At 40.6% G+C, this 19,119-nt stretch overlaps 1 protein-coding gene across 7 annotated transcripts in view; it reads right to left on the bottom strand.

The window, feature by feature from the left end:
• LOC146493618 (receptor-type tyrosine-protein phosphatase U-like) overlaps positions 1–19,119 on the bottom strand; it is a 260,603-nt gene that overhangs the window by 79,451 nt on the left and 162,033 nt on the right. For all 7 annotated transcript variants that reach the window (XM_085147848.1, XM_085147845.1, XM_085147843.1 and 4 more), the window contains exons 7-9: positions 16,470–16,763; positions 9,503–9,823; positions 4,680–4,789 (exon numbers count right to left, since the gene is read on the bottom strand). In XM_085147848.1, the coding sequence (XP_085003974.1) occupies positions 4,680–4,789; positions 9,503–9,823; positions 16,470–16,763 (725 nt within the window). The remainder of the gene's footprint in view (positions 1–4,679; positions 4,790–9,502; positions 9,824–16,469; positions 16,764–19,119) is intronic.

The following is a 19,119-nucleotide window of genomic DNA, read 5'->3' as shown; positions in this document are numbered from 1 at the left end:
AGCACGTGTTCATATAAGGGAAAAGCGGTGTAGCAGTGATAACATTCCTAGGTCAGACCAGATCAGACTGTATAAGCTCATACAGCTTGTGTGATATGCTTTACAGAATCCTTACCTTGTTACTCACACCAGGTAAAAGATTAAATTTAGATGGCATTTTATTTGAAATCCTTCTCACAGAAATGCCTCTCAATTAATCTTAAGGCTACTGCAAAGCGATGTCGACTCACGGTGCAGGTCTAATAAATCTTGTGCTACAGTTAGCCACAGATAATCAGGTAGACTTAGTGTCATATCTACGTTCTATAGCACTCGCAGGCTGATTTTACACAGCATTCAGGATTAGGTGATAAAGTAAAAACCAGAGAAAAATAACACATACTAAAGATGACAAGTATGAATTAAAAGCAGTATGAGGTTGTTTCCTTGTTGCTGTTTGATGAATGTGTGCAAGTCTGTAAATCAAGAAACATAAAACTGAGGAACTCAGGTTGGCTGTAAAAGAGCCTCTTCCTTCTACCTGACAGTATCTTGACACTGAAATGTTAACACTTTACGTCGGGGCAGTTGGCAGTGCAACCCAAAGCTCTAATGATGTGTCGGTCATGAACAAAATGGCTCTTAGAGCAAGATCTTTGATGTGAACGCAGTGTTGCCAACTCCTCAGTAAGGAAAATCGCTATTGGCTGTCCTCAAAGTCACTAAATGACGCCATTGCCTAATTTGCATAATTGGTCATGCTAATATAATTGTAACCTACGTTGTTGGAGAGAGAAATAACATCGTGGAAGAGACATAAAGTGAGTAAAAAACGTCCTAAATGCATTTAGAATTTATTTAGAACTACAAATTAAATTTATTTTAGCAGTTATTGTTTTTTTTAATGTCACAATTCCAACCCTGGTCCTTTATACGGGCTTGGACCGGCAAAAGTGACTGGAAATAGGCACTCTGGTGGAGTTACTTTGTGTGTGTGTTTATAAGTAGTTTTAAACCTCGTGATCCACAAAACAGCATAAGAGTAAAAGAAGAACTGACTGCATTACAGTCAGTGCGGGAGCAGCGGCTTTGCTCATGCGCGATTCATTTGCAGTTGTGAGGCATAGGTGTGAACATCTTCACTTTTTAGAAATAAAAGTGCTAAGGGGGTCTGAAAACTTGCTAAATATAGCGCTAAGTTGGCAACACTGCGTGAACGGCGCGAGCCAGCTCCTTATCGCGAGCCGTGGGTTTTTTTTCCTTCTCTCACCCTCTCTCTTGCACTTTTTTTCGCTTCACTCCGCCTTGTGCTTTGCGCTGGGCATAGGGGGGAGGGGCGGTAGTTACACTCGCAGTAGCACAGGAACAGAGTGGGAGAGAAAGAGAGCCAGGGACAACAACCTCACATTAGAAAGGTATAGTAATCATCCACAACTATTTTCAGTTGCGGATGATAAAGGATTCAGAAGGTTTATTCATGCAGGTCCATATGACAGAGAATATGCATGTTCTTTTTGTTTTCATATTTTAATTTATATTTAATTGTGTTGTGGTTTGCAGTGTTTTGTGTTGTTTCACTTTAAATTTGTTTAAAAGGAAAAAGCTGAAAATTTAAATAGTTAAAAGTTGAACTGTGACTAGTTGGGTTTTGTATTATATGATTTATGTATTACATTTTATGGGGAGTGAATAAATAAAAGTATATTTACGGTGGCCCCTAGAGACAAAGCAGCACGTAAAAACTCCAAAACACATAAAAACTCAAAACACGTACAAAAGACAACAGAAGTGCTCCAGGATGCTGAGTGTTGAGCTTTTGTTACCTAGAGGCTACACAAGCCAGCAAGTACCAATGACCGGATTTGGTGTGTGGTAGTAACAGGTAAATGTTGTGTATAAATACACAAACACTCATATATGCTTCCAATTGTGTAATTTAAGTGATCTAGGTAGCTGATCTAGGAAGTTCAGTTAACGCTAGAAATGTGTTTTGGAGTTTGTATGTGTTTTGTCTCTAGGGGCCACCGTATATATTTATATATAAACATATATAAATAAAACCACTTCTTTTTTTTTACATTAGTAATTCCTTTTGTGCATAATTTTATATTATTGTTAATAATAAATTAATAAAGCAACAAAACAACCTGAAGAGCTCTTTTTAGTGAGCCGAGCCGAAAGAGCCGGTTCTCTAAAAAGAGCCGGAAATCCCATCACTTCAAAGCTCAGATTTGGCTGGTTTGTCTCTCAGGCCTTATTGGTGTCCGAAGGAGTTCAGGTTATTTAACCATGTTTGTCTCCCGAGGTGTGTTTGTTGTTAAGCAGTTCATGCTGGGACCATTTTCTATCACCCACTCCATCCATTCATTTATGCATTTAACCAAATATGAGGTCTATTATTGTTATTATTATTATTTTTTATTATAATTGCACCTAAATATTGTAATATTAGGGAACAATAGGACAGTTAAAGGTGAGAAAACACACTATGTTTTATTTCAGTAACCTCACTCAGACTCTATTGGTTTCACCCTCTTCAACAGATTTTAGCTGATGAGCCCAGCTTTTCTATGTGATGCCTGTATTACATGAAACCTGTTTTACTAAATAAAAAGATTGCTCTAACAAATGGGTGGTTATTATCATAAATATAAAAAAACTTCAATGAGTATTATAGTCTCTTTTCATGCTGTCTGTACGGACTGTATCTGTGGTTCTGAATTGCGGTTAAAATCAGAAAATTAGCAACAGTGCCCTCATAATAGGAAACATCTTATTGAACTAAATGTGTTTTTCTGAATTACCTGTTTTTGCTAAAGCCATGCTTACGTGTTTATAGGAATTTTAATGCAACCAAGACTTTGTGCATATATAAGCAGTCGGAGCTAGAAAAAAGATATATAATTTCTTTTGGGAGAAATAAATCAACTACTTTAGACCTCTCTGCATTGAATCATACTTGTTATTAATGGCTGGCTCTCTTCCACAGCATGCCTTTCATCCCGTCTTCCTTCTCTCTCCATAACCGGTCGCGGCAGATGGCCCCGCCCCTCCCTGAGCCTGGTTCTGCCGGAGGTTTCTTCCTGTTAAAAGGGAGTTTTCCCTTCCCATTGTTGCCAAAGTGCTTACTCATAGGGGGTCATATGATTGTTGGGTGCTGTCGTAGGGTCTACCTTACAATATAAAGCGCCTTGAGGTGACTGTTGTTGTGATTTGGCGCTGTATAAATGAAACTGAATTGAACCAAATCCCTCTCAAGTAAGCTCAAAAACAGTTAACATACTAGTCTCTGTGTGCATAAAGCAAGAATGAGAGAAGGCAAAGTTAAAATTAAAAACAAAAGAAAAAAATACTTTTATTGATGAAAGAAAAAAGAAGTCCAATTTGCATGGATGCAAAAAGCAAATTACAGGCTTGAGGCAGTTCCATACAAAGTCACTGAATATAACCGATGACTTTTACATCACCGGATGGTATAAATGGAAATTTCTGGAGAAATTTCTGCTTATTCTGTTGCTTTACGATAGTGCTTCAAAGATACAGAGATAAGAGAAATAATAAGAGTGACTGGGTGGAAATAACAGATGTGCTTCGTTTGAATGGCTAAAGTCTGCACAGATGGTGCACTGGCTGTTTGGGGAAAATTCACAGGGACTGAAAAACATTCCTGTGGTCAAATTTTCAGAAAAAATCATTTTACTGTTCTGGATATTCAATTTTCCTTTGACAAAAAAAAAAAATATTGCTAGCAGTTATTTCTGAGCAAACCGCAGAGGTTTTTATTGATTTTTAGAGGGCAAGACTTCTGTGGAATCACCAAATACGATGTGAAATTCAGAACACTGAAGGCAGCAAGAAGCAACAGTAAAGGCAGGCATTTATTGTTCTCATTAGGAGCTTTCTTATCACAAAATAAGCAATTTCTCAGCAACTGTGTAACAGCAAACAAACATATTGTTTTCACATTTTGGTTTCAGCCTCATAAATCCAGAAGTGTAAATTCACTGCACTAGCAGTTTGGAGGTTTGGGGCTAAGGCGAATCATCTGTATGCACACCAAGGTTACCGCAGCACTCGATTCTCTGCCTGGCTCCTCACTTTTCAGGCCTCTGCTTGTGAAAAGAATCTCGTTTTCTCTCCCTGCCCGGTGACCATGTGTTAAGCCACAGTGGGTCTTCACGTGTACTTACACAAAAAAAAGCTCCGAAGCCTGTGCTACAAAGGTCTGTAGTTGATATGGGGCCATCAATAATTAATTAGAAACATTTAAAGTTGCCCCCTTGTGGAGGCATCTCTTAGGCAAATAAGTAATTAGAATGGTTGTCCCCCATGTAATTACAGCCTGAAGTCTGGGCCGCAGCTTCATTACCATATGAACACGTACAGTAAATCCTATGAACTGTGAAAAGTGAGTCCTACCTACTCCAGAAACTCAGCCTTATGTGTGCTATTGGGATTTAGGCAAGACACACAAAAACAGGCCTGGAGGAAATCAAAGAGGGGGAGCAGTGGAGTCTTTAAAGCCCGCAGAAGAGACTTCGCATTGATCTGAGTCATTTTGCTGAAGGAAGACGAATAAAACTAGATATATACAAGGCAAAAATAACATCCTACCCCCAGTGAGGATAAGTGTGCGTTATGTGAATTCAGTTGTTGTCATTGTTGTGGACTTTTTTGCGTTAGTAATGAGGTTAGCTTACCTCATACTGTGTGATGAGACCGTTTGGCTCTACGGGTTCCTCCCACTTGAGGAATATCATGTCGTCGAGCGGGGTGAAGGTCAGGGACTCTGGAGCGATGCCGCCAGGAACTACGGCAGGAGAGAAAACAACCTTCTTTGAAACAAACATTCCACTCGGGTCTCGAGTTAATAGACTCTTGGGCAGGCATGCCGGGGGCTAAAAACACCTTTGACAGAGTGAAAAGGCACAGGGCCAAGGAGGGATGGAGGAGGAGGACAGGGAAGGGAACACAGAGACAGAGCAGAAGGGGGTGATGAAAAGAAAACTCTGAAGCAGCTTGCTCCCAGCCCTCAGGATGAATTGAGATTCTGGCTAATACTGTCTGATAACAGAGCACCGTGTCTCAGAGGATGACAGCAGATTTTTCTTCTTTAGCACCGTACCGACAGAGAAACAGTAAAGTAATCCAACTGCCTGAGTACCCCTCTGCATGTTGTGGTTTAATGAGATGCATCTACATCTATATGTATCTTTTTTATTTATTTTTTGTGCTATATAGATATTTTTTAGGCAGGTGTTGAGCTGGCCAGTTTAGGTTCTGAGAATAAATGAATGTCCAAAGAAACCCTTTGGCATTGACAGCCACTAAAAGGGTGCTGAAAGAGTAAAGTCCCATCTAGAAGTGAAAGAAAATATTCAGCACTGTGCTTTCTGGTTCTGCAGTTAGTGATGTTGAAATAGGTGATGATAGAGCTTTAAAAAAATAACCTCTCTGCACCTACTTCCTCTGTGAGGTTAGCATTTGCTAAATGCTAAAGCTACAGTGGCAGATCTGAAACCTGCTGTTCACAAACGCTGTTTGAGCTGTTTTGCAAAGAAGAATGGGCAAGAATTTCAGTCTCTAGAAAAGCTGGTAGAGACATACCCTAAAACACTGGCAGCTGTAATTGCAGCAAAATGTGGTTCTACAAAGTACTGACTCAGGGGGCTGAATAATTACGCACACCCCACTTTTCAGTTATTTATAAATGTATGATTTTCATTCCACTTCTCACGTGTACACCACTTTGTATTGATCTTTCACGTGGAATTCCAATAAAATTAATTCATGTTTGTGGCTGTAATGTGACAAAATGTGGGAAAGTTCAAGGGGGCCGAATACATTTGCAAGCCACTGTATGCCCTTGTTTGTATTGGCAACATTTAGGAAATGATACTGTTATATGGGGATTGAAAAGATCACATCATAGTTTGAGTCCAAAGATCATGTCAGATTTGACCTCTGAGCTGACGTTTAAATTTCACATCTACGTTTCTTTCTAATTGACCCCAAAATGCTTTATTTTTACTGCACTAAAACTTTTAAAGTACATTTAAAAAGGAAAAAAAAACCCAGAATGAATGTGCACAAAATGCTGTTCCCTTTAAAGTAAATGCTGCCCAGAGTGAGCTGTCTTGGCGGGGGTCTGCTTTCTCAGAGTGCTTCTTGTTTCTTTTTAAAGTTATTTGGTAGAATGACTTTTACACTCAGGGTTATTTTCTTGGTGCATGCCTTATTTGCTCTTCAGATTCAGTCAGCTGTCAGAAGTCTTGATGATTTGCTCGTATAATTTTAAATCCATTGGTCCATCTATGGCAGCAGGCCATCGCATTTCAAATGCAGTAAAACTTGACCAAAGTATGAAACTATCACTGTCATGTTTCACAGATGGCATCAAGTTCTAATGCTTCATCTAAAAACGTGTGTTTGGTCTCATTAAAGAACAAAAAAACAAAAGCATTACTCCAACTGTTATCTGGATTCTCCATCAGAGGTTTAGTGAAGTGCAGATGGTCAGCAGTGTTCTCTGCAGAGAGAAGCGCTTTCCTCTCGTAAGGCTGGCATGAGTGCCATTGTTGTTACCCAGTGACTGAGCACAGTAGTACACGCCTCACCCTGGAGTGATGTGATAGATTAACAGTAAAGAACCTTTTAAGTCTTTTAATAAGTATAAATATAAGCTAAGTACCTTTTTACTATTATTTAAAGATCTTATGTTTTTGGTAATGACATATGAAAGACCCACTTGACAACAACTTAAACACCATTACTATCATTTTACAGAACTCAAAACTTCAGTTATTTTTTTGTGAAAAATCTCACATTACTTTCAATAACAATAAAGTATAAGTTCTGTTTCTATCAGTTATGATGAAAATACATTTTCCCCTCCAAAAATGCACGAGCAAAGTCAGCAGAGGAAAATAAGCTATCACAAAATAAACAATTATCTAATCCATTTTATATTGAAGGCTCAAAATAGTTATTCATTGTTTAGACCTCTCAGTGTGCCCCTGAGAGACCAAAAACAATTGCTCATTGTCCAAAGTTATGGCTGGTATCACAGCACAAGCACTCTACCAATTTAATTGTGTACTCCTGCAAAACTGTCAGAGTAATGACCGAGTTTATGTTAAAAATAATAATAACGTAGGCAGAGAGAGAAGCTGATTATGGTGCTAAGACAATCTGTTGTCTGGCTCTAGGTGACACCCACACCTTTATAAAGTAAAATCATTTTATTGTTGCTTTAGGAGGTATGAGGTTTCTGTCCCATGCGTTGTTCTACACAGTATCAAATCTCCAGGCGCTACTTCGTTATTGTGGGGTGAAGTTGAGGGTGCTTCCACGCTTTAAGCCAAAAGACCCATTCTGGTTGACATCAGTGTGAATGTCTTCAGGCTGAAGGAGGGAGACTCAAGTTCAGATGTTGAAATGTACTTTAAATGAGCTCTAGCAAAATCAGGAAGGGACAAGGGTGCATGGGGTTAGAGGTTAGCGTTGGGATCATCACCAGTGACGACTTAGACTTCACGGGTGTGGAACTACTCAGGATTTGAACATGAACTACAGATTATTTTGTATTTAAAATGATGCGGCACTACTCCTAACTAGTACGAGAAAGAGAAAAATTGTTATACCTGTGCAAACTTCCCTGCAATGCCTTCCCGACACATACAGGATGGATTTGAATGTCTTTGTTATTTGTCTATAAAGCCCTGCCTGGGTTGGCACCTGGGAACATATCAGAGCTTCTATGCTCCTACTGCACCACTGGGACTCTTAGATCCTCAGAATAACTGCTTTAACTGTTTCATGATTGAGGTTAGGGGGTAAAGAATACTGTGCTTTAGCAGCTGTGCCTCTAAAAGTCCTCTCACAATAACATGTTCAGCCTCTTCTGGCACTTCAGAGAAAAAAAGAGGGATGTACATTCTTTCATTGGCCTTTCTTTGCCCTTCGTGTTCTTGACATTTAAGCATTAGGTAGTTATTTTATTTGATCATTTAATCTTAGGCCTTTTTATCCTGTTATCACTTGCTTATCTGTATTTGTGTTGATCCGAAAAAGTGCTACGGAGGTAAATGCAATTTAATGCAATTTGATAAAAGGTTCTCAGAAATGGCTTCTTCCGTTTGTGCATCAGCTATGACTGAATTACCAAAAGCAATTCTGCGGCAATATCAAACTTCTTCGAGCTGTCTGTTTCCCTGAGAGAAAAAGCTGAAGCCGAGGAAGGCGAAGCACCACACATGAAATTCCTGCTGTATCTCTGACAGGAAAATCTCCTTCCTCCGAGCGGCAGAGACGCAGTGCGAGAAAAGCGCTACGCCAGCGTTTGATTGTCGAGCCCAACAGGAAACAGGCAGGAGGAACTGTCACCAGCTGTGGCTCAATTACTGTAGTTGTGGAGGGTGATGGCAGCTCGCCTTGTGACAGGGGGATTGGGGACTGTCACACTGTCAGTCTGCCATTCAGTGGCTCGAAAGCAAAACTTTCCATTGGTGCTGGCATTCAAAATATCAAGTAAAGTATGAAGAAGGAAAAACCCTCTAAAACAATCATAGCTTGTTTTTTCTGACACGCATGTTTTAACTTGTCACTTTGAAACCAGTAAAATCCCACAAACAAAATCACAACACCATGCTCCTGTCTGTACGTTTTCTCTTCATTTATGTAAATGCATTTCCTCCTGCCTTCGAGACAGCAACGTGTAGGAGTTGGTAATTAGGAGCGCTGTCTGTTTGCTTCATATCTCCTCAAACGATTTGTGTTTTTAGGTGCTGATATAATAAAGTCATGCAAATCAATAGTACATTTTACAGGCTGCTTAAATGCATTTTTAAGATGCATTAAGAAAACCTTGCCACTTGCTCATCATCCCCTCTTACTCTCTCCACTGGGTCAAAGCTATCCCTGAGTGGCTTTCTATTACACTGAAAATCTTGCTTTCACTCCATAACAATGCGCGTTTGACCTTCTGTACTTCTACCAGCAATTTGCATTAGAATATACTTAATCTGCTGATGTACACAGGAAAATATTAATACAAAGATAAGCAAAATCATTTTACCATTTTTTCTGCCGGCCATGGCTCAAGCTGATTAATGTTCCACTGGTCTCCATTTAAAAGGCTGATCCTCCATTTACTTATGCTGATCCAGCCTATTCTGTGAGTCAGTATTTGTGTGTGTGTGTGTGTGTGTGTGTGTGTGTGTGTGTGTGTGTGTGTGTGTGTGTGTGTGTGTTTCTGTTGTTTGTTGTTACTGAATGACTAAAGGCATACATTTGTGTAAGAAGTGCACAATAATTATCTGAGCATGAAGGAGCAACTGCACATTCAAGAGGTTCTGAAGCCAGAGCTAAGTAACAATGACAATAAAGAGCTTCAGTGCATGCATAAAAAAGCATCGCTGTCTCCCATAATGATGGTGCAGTTAACAAATGCGAGCCATTTCAGCAAAGCCCTGCATATGTGAGTGCGAGCATTCACAGGGCAAAAATGAAGCTGCCCACTCACTGTCTTCTTCAGTCTGAAAGGTGACGTCTCTGCTCTCCTTCTTGCCCTCTGGGTTGGCGAGCGCTAGCCGAACGTGTACCGCACGAAAGGGTGGCAGGTCTCTCAGGGTAAAGTGAGAAGTGTTGCGATCCACAGACAGGCATTCCCTGACGGTCGCGTTGTTTCCTCCACTGCCCCCTGTTGGCATTGAGTAGCGGTAGCACAGCGACAAGGTGTAGGTGTGACAGCGGGTGAGGTTGTATCCCAGTGGCTCCCACTGGAGGGTCAGCTGCCGGGGCTGGATCTCTGTGGCTGTCAGACCACGCAAGGCACGCATGGGCTCTGAAAGTGGTAAGGAGAAGGAAGTTAAAAAGCCAACACTGTGGTCACATTTACCAGTTTAAAACCCAAAAGCACAATGAAGCATTTTTTAAGTGATAGAACCAGCTGGACTGGATCTTATATTTCACATTTCTACTCTAACTGATCAGTGTGCTACGCTCATAGCTTCCCCTTGGAAAACAACGTGTTTCATTGTGTGTAAATCATCTTCTTTTCTGTCTTTATTGTTAGTTTTGTATTTAGCTTTCCCTGCTCGTGCTTCGTTGCTTCACTTCCCATCCTTGTTCCTCTTTTATAATTGCCTGCCCCAGCCCTGTTGCTTTCAGTTGTGTTCATTAGCTCCACCTGTTCCTCCCAGTTTACTTACAATGCACTCCTTTAACATAAGAGTTATAGCCCACTATATATTTTCCATGTGGTTCCTCGAACCATGGCATGCTGTCAAAAACTCAAAAAATCGATGTATTACAGAAGGACAATAGAGTAGAGCTCATCACTCCTCATAATCATTTTGCAAATAAAACTGACCAAAAAAATAATAACATTTTATTTATAATGATAAATAAAAAATTTTTTTGCTTAAATCATTCACCAAACGAGGAATGATGTAATGTGGGTGACACAGCTGAACTTTCCTTACACTGAGCAGAAATACATGTCCACCTGCTCTGTCTGTGTAGTACTTTCTTTCTTTATTGACTTCTAATGTACTAAAGCGATAAATACACTTTGACTGACACTGTGCGTCTCAGGTCAAGTTGCTCAAATGTAATATTGTATGATGACTATCTCACCCTTTCTTCTGTGCTTGATGACATATATATATATATATATATATATATATATATATATATATATATACACACACACACACACACACACATATATATCCAGTGTATTAAACTGCTCTGCAGAAGGTGATTTGCTCATCAGTTTCACATCAATCTTCTCCTTCAGTTTTCATCAGTTTTGACCCAAGGAAGTTCACAGGTATAAGTCAGTCAAGACTAGTATTTTTTAACTCTGATCACATAGCCTCAGGGATGTGATGGGGACACATGGATGTAAAGTTGTCTGATTTACGCTGGTGCTTTTCCACACAGTGGGAAAAAGTCAGAACCAGACTCTTAAAGTGAACTCTAAAGTTGATGGGGAGCCAGTGTAACTGAATAAGCAACAGTGTGAAATGAATAAACTTAGGGGACTTATTCAGAAGCCTCACAGCAGCATTCTGAACAACCTGGAGACACTACAGGGATGTTTTATTAAGACAGGTGAACAATGAATTAGAATAATCCAGACGTGATGACACTCAATTTGAGAATATTTTTTAAGTCATAAAAGAAAGAGCAAACCAAAGATTAAACATGAGTGTGAGTGAGTGAACGCTGCATCAGAAGTCACCTCAAGGTTCCTGACAGGAGACGATTTAGCAAATGTGGAAATGGGACCTAGAATTTCCATTATCTAAGGTACAAATCTGTCAGGGGCAAAAAGAGGACTTCTGTTTTCTCTTCATTAAGATGGAGAAAATTGTCAGTCATCCAACTTTTACCAGAGTCTAAGCATTTATGTAGGATGTGTAGCTAAAAGAATCTTGGGGCTTAAAAGAGATATACAATTGAATTTCATCTGCAATGCAGTGATAAAAATGTCTTTAAAAGTTCTGACGAGGGAACAAATATAACAGAAACAGTAAATATATAACAGAACCCTGACGCATACCATAGGGAAGAAACGTGAAAGATGGCCTAGAAGCAGCCACACAAAATCATCATTTGGATAATTTAGAACCACTCCAAGAAGAATTCACATAAGAAGAATAGTGTTTGTTAAATGGACACAGCAACATTTGCTACTGACTTTTCAAACTTACACTATAAGGTTAGTGAAACAATGGAAGGAAAATGTAACTGCCTTAAGAAGAAGCTTGCAAAACAACTCCTCGTTGCTTGTAACACAAATGAGGTTCAGCCCTCGCAGAGAATCACATAAGAACGATAAAGCCTAATTACTGCTGTCATGTGTGAACACTGTGATTGCAGTTCTTCTCGTCCCTGTGACACAGAACGTCCAGTTTCAAGCACAAAGAGGTTATTTCTGTCTCCAAGGTTGGCCCGAATCTCCAAGTGTACCGCTGAGACGTTAGATAAACCAAGATGAGGGCAATGCCCTCAGCACATAGTGGCAAGGCGGTACAGAGCTGCAGACAGGGGAAGTAACAGCTATAGCCCTGCTGCTGCTGCTGCTTCACTAAACATAGATCAGAAGCTGAGACGTAAAAGAATAACCAATGTCACGGAGGAGACATCAGCTTTGAGGGGACAGAAACAAGACAGAGAAGGAAAACTCCTGAGAGACCTTGCGATTTAAAAGATGTTCTTCCCAAAAGGGCAAAATGTACCGAGTTAGATTGCTTTGTCCTCTGACAGCTGATATAAGCGAAAACTTCCCCATAGAATAGCAACAATCAATCATAACAAAGAAATTTAATTCCAAAAATATGTATCATGCCCGTCATATCAAGGGTGGCTGAGTATAACTGGATTGATAGATTTTTTTTAACACCCGTGTAGCAGCCCAATCCTGTTAAAACCACGTCTGCCACCAGCAGCTCACTGACTGAATGTTCACCTTCTGCTCCAGACACCATTACTCATCATTAGAGCATCACCACAGCAGTCACTGTCCTGTCCTCTCCACCCGCCTGTCCTCAGCCAATCCTGCCCCAAATCGACATTCTGCTTGATTAGCCTAATCAGAGGGATTAGCCAGAGGCAGAGGGAGTGATGGAGGGGCTGGACAAGAGATGAGCACTGGAAGAGGAAATGATGAATGGGGGAAGAGTCCCAGTGGATCTGCACATTTCATGCCATTGTCCTCATCTTTAACAGCTGCCTCTGTGAGCTGCCACTGAGGTCTGTCCCTCTTGCCGGCAGCTATGTTAAAATTATGATGGACTATCAGTTAACACCCTCGTAGTTAACAGTGAAACCACATGAGCTTTAGACTGCTGACATCTTTGAATGGTTTCTATAGACATTGGCATCTAGAAATCTAACTACTGATATTTAAAGTGCATTGATGTTCTATAGCTTCATGACAGCTTGTTGATGTTTTGCAAAAATATATGCATTTAAACAATGTGGGTAATGGAGTGTAGGTCATAAAAATACTGCCATTACTGGTAAAATGACTTATTTGAAAAGCCATCAAACAGCTAAAAATTTAAAAGATGTGAATAAAATTTTACCATTGGAACCCATTTGCGACACTCTTATTTCAACACTTATATGATAATAGCTTTGGCCATCATATTTATTAGTTATGATAACACTAGACTCCAGATAACATACATTTGTGTAAGAAGGGGCAAAAGGTTATCGATGACAGAAAGTGCATCCTTTTCCAGAAGCCCGCTCTCTCTGATGCTGGCTCTGATTGTTCTGTGTACATTTTATATGCTTTTGTTGAATTGCATGAATGGTAAAAATAACACACTATTTTGGAAAAATCCTTGTAGAGGACGTGTTACATCTGTTTTTACATAAACAGGTGTTCGCACTGCTAGACAATCACTGTGGCAGATGAAGTGGAGGGAGGATTTTCTTTTGTAGATGAAGACCCCAGAATTCCAAGTTGGATTAGAAAGCTTTGGGAGATCTGACAAACACTTTATTTTAGGCATTTGAGATGTATCAGCTAGAAGCAATGTACTCCATCAAGTATTAATAGGTTAATCTCTTTCTCCCAAAGATAAAACTTGAACATATGCTGCCTTAAACAAGAAAAGGAAAGAAGATATTAATGCTGGAGTACATGGCACATCTGCATTCATGCCAAGATCTCCCTTCTGCAGCCATACAGGACACATTTAGACCTGAAGCTAAAGCAGATGGGCACATCATTCACTTAGCATTTGAACTGGAGGTCTGTGTGGTCAGCAATTCTGAACAATAGCCCCATGGGATTTTAATACTCTGCACCAGCAAGGATGGAATTGACCAGTGTCCAAAACGAAATGCTCTCTGCTAAAAAGAAATGACTCCCGGAGACACATTAGGAAGAAAAATTCATCCAGAGTTTGGTGTCACCGGTCCTCTGCTGTCTGCCGCTTTCTCCCTGGGGATAAAGCTTCAGATGTGAGCAATGGGAGCCGACAGGAGGTGGGCAAGTGAAAGACAGTGACAAGAGCGGATCAAAGAGTGTGGCAGGTGACAGGGACGTCATGCCATCTACTTGACAGAGCAGCAGGGTGTCTTTTTCACCAAGATGAGCAGCACTGCAGTTAAAACACAGATGAGAGGGAGAGAAAAGTCTCTGCCCTCTGCTTTGCATGGCGTAACATGAAAAAAATGGAGAACCTTTATACTCCACAACCACTTGTGCTACGCTGTAGTTGATGGCTGGGCGTAGACCGGTCCTAAACCAAAGAATTTGGTGCTTCAGCCTGATTTCTGTACACATCATCCCCTTCTCACTGAACTCTAATCGTGCATGTAAATGAGTACTGATGAAAGCATGGCTAGATCCTGTGTTTTCATTATGAGCCACAGTTAAGTAGAAAGCATCTGACAACTTCTATAACAACAGAAACACCTTTAGTTCTTTTGTGGCTGCAGGCGAAGTACAAGTTAAGTGATATGTCATATCACCACAGAAGCTTGTGAATCTAGATGCGCATCAGCACAAGAAAGTCTTTTGTTCTCTGTATGTGTCATAGCAACTCATCAGCTGTCAGATGTATAGTTACAGTTCCTCAACCTCTAGCATTTTATTAGATATGACACATAGTCACAAATGCTAACAAGCTAATCCTGAGCATGTGTAATAGTTACCGTGATCAGCATTTCAGTGTGCTAACATTAGCTAATCACAGCTAAACACAAAGTTCAAGATGATGTGGGTTAATTCTGCAGGTACTATGGTACTAGGTTTTAGATGTGTCCTTGAACCAACACAGCTAATTTAAATGGCTCAATGACCTCCTCAGCATGTCTCCAGAGGCCTGGTAACAAACTAATCATTTGATTCAGGTGTGCTGACCCAGGGTGAGCTCTAAAACCTGCAGGACACTGGCCCTCGAGGTCTGGAGTTGCCCATCCCTGCCATAGAGTCTTATATTAAAATGGCATTAAAAACATATTTAGGGCTTGAGAAAAAGTTTTGGTCTATATGAATAGTTTGCTCCTTAACACATCTTTACATTGGGTAATTTTCCTTTTTAATGACTAGTCCACTTAGATATTAGTAAGGCTTCAAGTTAGCGGTATGGCTGTTTTAATTGACACATGTGCCGACACAGACAGCTGTTGTTCTATGTCTACAATCTAAAACATTAAAGTGAACCTTGTGAGTGTGTTTGTGGCATTGGTGCCTTATCTGACAAATAATAGACCCGGAGAATGGTAAATGGCCTGTATTTGTATAGCGCTTTTCTAGTACCTAAGGACCCGAAAGCGCTTTACACAACCAGTCATCCACCCATTCATACACACTGGTGATGGCAAGCTACATTGTAGCCACAGCCACCCTGGGGCGCACTGACAGAAGCGAGGCTGCCGGACACTGGCGCCACCAGTAGGCAACGGGTGAAGTGTCTTGCCCAAGGACACAACGACCGAGACTGACCAAGCCGGGGCTTGAACCGGCAACCTTCCGATTGCAAGGCAAACTCCCAACTCTTGAGTCACGAGCGCCCCATTTGATTGAAACATTTGACACTAACCAACTAAAGGTTAGTGTGGCTGTGCATTGTTTCTATGTAGTTCAAAACTTTATCTTCCACCAGAAAAATGCCACGATGATGCTAACGTCCCAAAAATGCTTGCCAAAAAAGTGCAGAATTTAGTGGGTGCCTGTATACCTATGTTGCTTTATATTCTAGCAAATCTCAACTCTCAACTCATGCTACATTAGCTTTTAGCATTTCCTCTTTGCACTGTGACCTTGGATATTCAATAATTGGAGATTATGTATCGAAATTTCAGGAGCAGGACTACTCCTCCAAACACGCTCCTTCCGGTTGTCATCTATATAGGTTCCCCTAGTTCTGCAAGCTGATCATTCTCGTTTACGTGCCCCACCCTTCCTCCTTCTTCTCCATTCTTCAACTTCTTCATTTCTATTTAGTACATGGGGATCTGCCAGGCCCGTGAGCCATCGCCAGTCCCCTTCAAGGCCTTCCACAAACTGCAGCTCAATTCATGTGAAAGCATTTACTTTTACCTACTAAAACGCTGTCAAACTTAGATGAGGATGTGGGCCCAGCTAGTGAAATGGACATTATGTAAGAGGACGTAATGCTGCACCAATAAGTGTTAGGTTATACCTGACAGACAAAAAGAAGCATAGTCTTTTGATTCAAGGTCATCTTTTGAGCATTTCCCATTATCAAAAGTGTAAGAATTTGCTCCTCTTTTCTGCTGTGTAAGTCTAAATTTAATGTCCATTATTTCTATCAACCACACATTCTAAAATGTAAGGGTCTTAATATATATTGTCCCACCTATTGAGGTTTATTCTAACTAATGAGATAATCTCTTGATGCCAGAGCAGCTTTCTTTCTGTCTGTAATTGAAGCCTAATTAACTTTGATGTTGTATACTCTTTTTTTGAGGACACTGTGACCTTTAAAGTGACTTACCTGCACACTTTGTCCTGCTGATCAGTGGGGGCCCGGGTGCTCCGGTGCCTCCTTCCCCAGGCCGGGTTAGCAGGACACTGATGTGATACTCTGTGTCTGGCTCCAGGTGCCAGACCTTGTATGTAAGCGAACCCACACCATGAGTCTCTGTCCAAGTGGACTGGCTAGCCCGGTACTGGATTTCCCGCCGAATGACCGGTCCATCCCCCACGATGGAGTTAGTGTTGAGCTGGATGATCAGATAGGTGGGACCTGCCCGCAAAAGCTGGGGGGGTGCAATCGGTGTTGGTGGCACTGAAAGGCAGAAACCAAAATAATTTCCTCTACATTTTTTTAAAGTACTTATTATTTTAAATTCATATTAGAATCAGGTTTTGGAGGCAAAATTAGAAACAGGAAAAACTCAATTAAAAAATGCGAGTGCGTCTGATGGAAAACAAGTTTCATTTTTTCAGCAGAAAGGAAAAGTCGAAAAATAGGAAAGGAGAAGTAAAGGATGTCTGACATGGATTTTCTCTCTTTGTTTTACAGTTTCAATAACATTATTTCTGCTCTACTGGAGCATTTAGTCATAAAAATCTTTTAATCACATCAGTACTAGGAGAAAGATAGATAGAGCAAGAGTGTGAAAGGCTCTTGAATGCTGAAAAATCTTAATTTTCACTCTAATGATGCTGAATAAGAGCTTATTTGCATGAATAATTGCATAACTAATTCAGTACTCTATGCGCATAAAAACCTACAGCCTTGATAGATAATATGACCCTCATCAACTAGGCGAACATCAAATTAATTCATCACACGACGGTGTGGGTGAGAAACTGGGTGTGCAGTGATTCTGACTGATATATCGCAGGGTTATAACACCTGCCTAAAGATGTTTTATGACATGACATATTGGGACGTAAAGAACGAGACGGTGTTTCAACAAACGATTCCGCACCTTTCAAAACACACCTATTTTATTTTGACAGACAGTGTCAATGATGTTTCTGTTCTGCTCACTCATTAGCAAATGTCAGTGACAATGAAAGTGTAAAATAACCGTTATTTTGGAAAGACTTGTTGTTATTTTACTCCATCACGTGTAGATCTGTGCAGCTGAATTCACCCAACACTGAAAAAGCTTGTTGAAAAGGTGACCATGTCAGATGTTGAACACTGAAAATCGTAAAAGGTAAGAAGGCTAGAAAACGATAAATACATGTGTTTCAATTTTGTCAAAAAGGAAACTAAAGCACAAAACCTCTGCAAACTCTACAGAGACCAGCAGATTTGAAGCTAGGCTCTTCTTATTTCTTGCAAGGCAGCACCGCTTACGCTTTAAATAACAGCCACACAGAAAGACCAGTCTGTGGGTCAGAGTGGGTCAGAGTGGACACTGCGTGACGGTCTGATCACAACCACTTAACAACAAAATTCAATGTCAGTAAACAGATAAAATTAGATCAAACCATTTTAGGGTATTTTCCCCATATCCTCTAAAGGATCTCTAAACCTTTTTCTTCTGAACCAGATTTAGATCTGACATCTTCAAAGGCTACGACTGAGCTCTGACTGGCCAGCACATTTACCCACATCAACAACACCTAGTGCTGGCTGGGACACACCTCTTTAAGGACATCTAGGTAATCAGAATCCAAGGTAATCCAAAATCATAGCTTTTTTAAAGGTATGACTTTGGTCTTGCTTATTAATTGTGACAAAAATGCTTCACAGCTGCTATATGGCAATACCACATTTTGTGGTTGCCAGTTACAGCATTGAGATTCAATACTGCACTGTTTCCAGAGTAAGAGAGATTTTTCCACTGACAGGCTCAATAGTTCTGTGACTTAGGACAAATAATTGAAATTAAGCACCTGGCACATCTCTCCATTTGGGATACTTGGTAGCTGAATTCATACAATTGACATAATAAGTGACATATTTATTAGGGGTGCAACAATACTCGTATCGATATTGAACCGTTCGATACAGTGCTTTCGGTTTGGTACGCATATGTATCGAACAATACAAAATTTTTTATTTATTTTATCAACTTTCCTTCTGACGATGCTGTCTGTGTTGAGAGCTCAGTGGATCTGCGCTCGACAGTGCAGCCTAGGCGGAGTAGTCGAACGCAGATTCACTGAGCGCAGGGCAAGCTAGCAAGACAGAAGTTAAGCTCTCCTTGCAACATGGCAAATTGAACCTCCCCCACCCTCATTCAGATCTGGCGTTTGGAACTATTTTGGTTTTCATGTGACGTATGACCCTGAAGGTAAGCGCGTCATGGACAAAAGTAAAACAGTATGTTGGATGTGCCAGCAATGCTCAATTACATTGCTGGGAACTAGTGTGTTAGCGCAGTTAGCTCGTTAACGTGTTGACGCCGTCCAGCCCCACGCACGGGAAGATCTGCGGTAGCTCGTTAACGGAGATTTGCCGTGTTGTGGCGTTAACGTCATTTCAACGAGATTAACGCTGACAGCACTAGTGGGAACACAACGAATATGACTGCACATTTACTCCGACATCATCCTCGTGCAAAGACAAGTGGAAGCAGACAAAAACAACAAGCAGGCATGCTACAAACTTTACCCGAGTCATTTAGACAGCCGTTAGCACATGATTCTCCTTATGGGGACCTGATATGTTTAATATGCTG

Source organism: Neolamprologus multifasciatus, chromosome 22 (genome assembly GCF_963576455.1).
Source record: "Neolamprologus multifasciatus chromosome 22, fNeoMul1.2, whole genome shotgun sequence".
NCBI classification, from domain to species: Eukaryota; Metazoa; Chordata; class Actinopteri; order Cichliformes; family Cichlidae; genus Neolamprologus; species Neolamprologus multifasciatus.
Note: the sequence above shows the minus strand (reverse complement) of the source record. Positions and strands in the feature narration are given on the sequence as shown.